We start from the raw sequence: 5,186 nt of genomic DNA, 5'->3' as shown, positions 1-5,186 counted from the left end.
AACATACATGGTAACTCGTAAGCTGGCACGAGGTGTTAAACCCGTTGTGATAACGACTGTCGTTTCCCGGCCACGCGAGGATAAAGTAAGTTACATTCATTCATTCACCTACGGCATTTTTTGTGTATATTAGTAGAACATGCAAAAAAAGTCTAGGTACTGTTTAATACTATGATTTACTTCAGTCCATACCAAAAAGTTAAAAAAATTACGTATCGTTCTGGGATATTTTCCTGATAATTAAAGGTCTCCAAACTTGTGTATAAAATGAACTTAATTTTGAAAGGACACTTAAAAAAAAGTCTTTATCAAAGTGGATTTCCTGTACAAACAAATCAGAGTGGGTGTACACTACAAAAAAGCACTTTTTCCTCTTACAAATTCCCAGTTGAGACTGAATTTGAGCAAAATATTTATGGTTTTTTTTTAGCTGCATTTCACCATCTTTACCATACTGTAGAAACGAAAAGTTTTTACCAGGTGTAATTTTCTCTTCTCTGCCTGTGTATGGGCATTTAGCTTCCACAATGGCATCTATGTCCACTATGACAGCATCCGGACTTGCAGCCAGGTAGGGAGTTTCTGTGCTAATTACCAAACCAATTTTTTGCAATTTGAGATGGTATTTTTGTGCAAACTGTTGCAGTGCAACAGATTCATACTTTTGACCATGTGATAAAAATGGTGCAATAATTGGTGCAATGCTGTATACACATGGATTCGCATAGTTTATCCATGTCCCTTCTACAAGTAGCAGCAAGTATTTCACCAATGCGAGATGATGTTATCCTAAATCTTCTTTCATTGTGCCACTGCTTGCAATTATGTTGTGCTTTTGTAGCTTGTTCAATTGCCAACGCTTGCTCATTTGTAATCTAAAAACAGCAGTTGTATTTAACGCAAACTGTCTGTCTATCTGCCCAATATTCCACAAATGGCAATGACAGGTAATCATGGTCCATTTGTGCGGTGATTAAACATGCTGTGTTGTACAAGTATCGAAGAGTGATGCTCTTTGAGGTAGATGCACAATATTGAACAACACAGCGTCGAACGTGATCTTGGTAGCCTTCCATATTCCTGTGCTCCTCTCGTCTAGGATCATCAAAGATGGTTTCATTTACCCCAGTTTCTTTTGCCATTTCTTCAACGGTTACTGGAGGTCCTGTAAATATAAATTGTGGCTGTTTTACTGGCTAAATAAAATTTCCTATAATGAAAACAAACTTACATACCTCTATGAAACTTCGTTGGATGGTGAAACATCTGTAGCTGGCTTGTGCAGGACTTCTGAAGAAGCACTGTACCAGATGTTTTTGTATGCATCAGCAGGTAGCAGACAGACGCAACATGTTTGCATGTACAGTGTGGGCCTTTTCCAGCTGCACATTCGCATTCCGTATTTAGAATTTCTCCCATAGCATTAATTTTAATTTTATAACAAAGTGGTCACAGGCTCACAGCTAAAAGTATAACTAGTAACTGGAGTCTGAATATAATATTTTATTAATTCTGACCCTACATACAATTCAGGCCTTTGTATTGAGATTAATCACTCACTGCTTACTAAAAACTATAAAACTTGCTACAAAATCAAAACTATAAAACTTGCTACAAAATCTATCTAAAGTCTGCACGTTCACAACATACCCAGGAAACCTTGTCACCGTTATCGGTAAATATTTCAGTTATCTGGATCTTACCTTTTAATCAGGACTTCTTTTTTCCCAGTTGTTTTTGCACCTCGTCTCACCAATTCTTGTTTTAAACACGAAACAGTTCGCTGTGAATACTCCATGTTTTATGCAAAATTTCATTTAGTTACCAGACAATACGTAGCGAAGGACGTAACGTGATCGCCCCTAGTGGCAGAAATTGAAATGCATTACCCCATTACAAGTCTGCTGCTCTACGAAGCACGATCGGCAGAATTGTATGCAGCTGGTGCACCAATCGGAGATTTTGCCCATTCTCGAAAACTTTTTACAGACATGCAGACATGGCAGCAGTAGCTGTGGCATATATTAAAGAGAAATGTTCTGAATTCCTATGTACTCCACTTGCCAATACCGGGTTTCCTCCACATTTTTTACGTTACTGCTGACAAGTCAACAAATCACAGGGAAACAAACCAGGTAACGTTGGTGTGCCCAGTGGTGGAAGGCCGACGCCAAGGAATAGGTGTACACTTCTTCCGAGGGCGTTGGTGGCAAACAACTTTGCTGTCGGGTGTCAAACTAAAGTATGGCAGCTGTGATCTGATTGAAGGGTGGCTAGTTGTGGGCCAAGTTAAACCCGGACAACCAATTAACTGGGAGGCTCGTGACAGAAAAGATTGCTTCGACGATCTAAAGCAGTTAACTTGTAAAGTTGTGGTCGAACTTGAAAGAAGATTTGCTTCTGCCTGTCCAGATTTGCTAAATTTATTGTCAAAATAATGTCTGGATTTTGGTTTGCTTTTCCAAGAGATGTGTGGCAGAAAACTTAAAGACAACCACCCTGTTAATAGGCAAAAGCTTGCATCTTTTGGGTTGTCCGAATTGAAAAAAATGGTTTATTTTGTGGCGCAATTACCATGCGTTCGAAATGAAAATTTGGAGCTTGGCCCCGATTTTTCTGCAAGCAAATATTGAAGTTAGTCAACCTTACGTGATGTACTTTGGGGAAATATGTTTCAAACTCACTTTGCAGTAATGTTTAATCACATTAAGATGGAAGATTGCGACCCAAGCCAAAAGCCATTTTCAAAACTCGGTTGCTTGAATTTTGTTCCCAAAATGTTTACACTAGCCGAAGCTACACACTAAGATGGGACAGGAATTTTGCTTGGTTTTTGATATTATGTATGCAAAAACGGGTACTGAAGCAGTTGTCGAGTCTTTCTACCGGGTAATGGAAAAAAACAAGAAATGGATGGGCAACAGAGTTTTGAAGTTCTTAAGAAGTACGATCGTTGATTGGTCTCTGCCCCATGCAATCAGTGTGACGAGGCGCTATACGAGGAGATGGCTACACTTTATATTAAAGGCACCAAGAAACACGGAGAAAGGCTTTATCTCCATATCGAAAGATAGTCGGAGCAAACACAAAGGCATGGCGCTGCTTCAAAATTGGTTACACGACTAAAAAATGAGGAACCCAAGTTAACCTTTCTTGTATAATTTTATAATTTTCGTAATGGCAACTTATTGTATAATTTTATAATTTTCGTAATGGCAACTGGCAAGTTACAAATATGTATAATTTTCGTGATGGCAACTGGCAAGTTACAAATAAAGTTAAAAGGTTTTGAAAGACTCGTTTTTTTACGAGTGCGTTATAGCCGCGTTTCAGGTTTTATTACAGTTAAAGTTCAAGCCTGCAGTTAATTCATAACTGACAGGGTAAGGTATAACAGAAATATATTTAAAGCGTTGCTGCCCCCCCCCCCACATTAGCGTTAATAATTCGACCTGCATGAAACATTGTGAGAGGTCGCCGTCTTGTCGCTGCGTTTGACTTACCATTGCGGCCGGCGCGTATTGTTTGGTACTTTACTTGTAAATTAGACGGCGTAAGACGTTAACAATTAAGTTTCAAGAATCAGACAATCCGCGCAAAAAAATCGCTCGTCCGCGCAATTACGAACCACAAAAAAATAACCTCCGCGCACTTTGCAAACTTTTCAATCTGGTAACCAATGAGGAACTTAGTCAAGCAGATGAGATAAACGAGCTGGAAAAAGATATTATTGTATATTTAGGGGGATATGTTATTTTTAGGGTTTTAAAATGATTTAAGAATTCAATAATTGCGCAAGAGTTTTGCCAAGAATCACCAAATGGAAAATTAATACCAGTTATGGAAAAGGTCCAAGGGGCATTGATTGAAGTATCTATCCGTCAGTGGAGTTTATGCTCTTATTGCAAATTGTATATTTGAAGTGCAGCAAAAAATGTCACAATAACATGCATCTATTAATTTTAATAAAGTTCTACAAAATGTATATGCCCATCTATCAAGTTATCCCTGAAATTTATGGATAACAAAATAGTAAGCAGTATTCTACGATAAATGATAGATTTATATATACGCTAAACGATTATTGCAAAGGTCTGACGGGAGGTGACAGTGTTCGCCCGTTGTCGGGGGTTAGTTTGGGTGTCGACTGACTTGCACAGATGATTCCGAAAGTAGTTGGTGTGATTTTCCTTGTCCTGTAGAATATTGTTTGGCACGTTTGGCAAGGGTCGTGTTTTGTTTCTGATTTGGGTTTTGGATACTTCTTTGTCGTATTTCATCTGTTGGCGGGGTTGATGTGGGGATCTGGGTGTTCGTTGGTTTTGGGGTTTTCAACTCGGTTGTGGTCCGTTTCCAATTCAATTCCAATTCTGGAGCAGACGTATTACAAAGCAAGTTTTCTTCATGGGACGTGTCAGTTGTGGTCCGTTTCCAATCCTGGAGCAGACGTATTTTATTACAAAGCAAGTTTTCTTCATGGGACGTGTCAAAAAGTTGCAATATATTGTAGTGGTTTTCCACTGGAAGTGACCAATTTATTTCATTTGCTTTACTTTTCGGTGGTTTCCCTTTACTGTTGCCAGTTAAAATCCTCTTTCGTTTGGTTGCACGATGTCGAAGTTTTTCCTTTTTGAGAAGATTGGATGTTTTTGGGTGAAGTTTTGTGTAGAACTTGGTCTATTAGATCCCTGGTTATTTTTGTGACTGTTGTGAATACCGCTGTTTTTCGTGGTGCAACACAGCGACAGTTCCTTGTTGGCTGTCCGCTAGATCCCTGGTTGTTTTTGTGACTGTTGTGAATACCGCTGGTTTTCGTGGTGCAACGCAGCGACAGTTCCTTGTTGGGTGTCCCCTACAATTGCAATTTATGCAGTATTCCTTTCTTGTGCATTCGTTTCGTAGTTGCCTGCGCAACGGGGAGTTCTCCTCACTATGTCTTGGTACCGTTATCATCTACCTACGATTTTAATTACAGGCGGGGATGTTTCCCTTGTCAATGGTTTTCATTCGTAGGTTTATTTCACTTCACCTGTTCTTAATGGATGGAAAATTACGGTGATGACCATATTCATATTGAAAAGTGTCGTTGATTCCAGTTAATCCTCATTGATGCTATTTTTTGCGCTTTGATTTTAGACAAAAANAAGTATCACATAGATAAACAAAGAAGTATTTACAACAGAATA

At 39.0% G+C, this 5,186-nt stretch overlaps 1 protein-coding gene across 1 annotated transcript; it reads right to left on the bottom strand.

Annotated features, from left to right (window-relative positions):
- Positions 1-374: 374 nt before the first annotated feature.
- Positions 375-1,545, bottom strand: LOC108950584. The gene is made up of 3 exons (XM_018816566.2): positions 1,236-1,545; positions 906-1,165; positions 375-875 (listed from the first exon to the last, which is right to left on the bottom strand). Exons 1-3 carry the CDS (start codon positions 1,417-1,419, stop codon positions 657-659), a joined length of 663 nt encoding a protein of 220 aa, XP_018672111.1. The 5' UTR covers positions 1,420-1,545; the 3' UTR covers positions 375-656.
- Positions 1,546-5,186: the final 3,641 nt, after the last annotated feature.

This window comes from Ciona intestinalis, unplaced genomic scaffold, assembly GCF_000224145.3.
Source record: "Ciona intestinalis unplaced genomic scaffold, KH HT000310.1, whole genome shotgun sequence".
In the NCBI taxonomy this organism is placed as follows: Eukaryota; Metazoa; Chordata; class Ascidiacea; order Phlebobranchia; family Cionidae; genus Ciona; species Ciona intestinalis.
The sequence above is the reverse complement of the archived record's forward strand: the minus strand, read 5'-3'. Positions and strand labels throughout refer to the sequence as shown.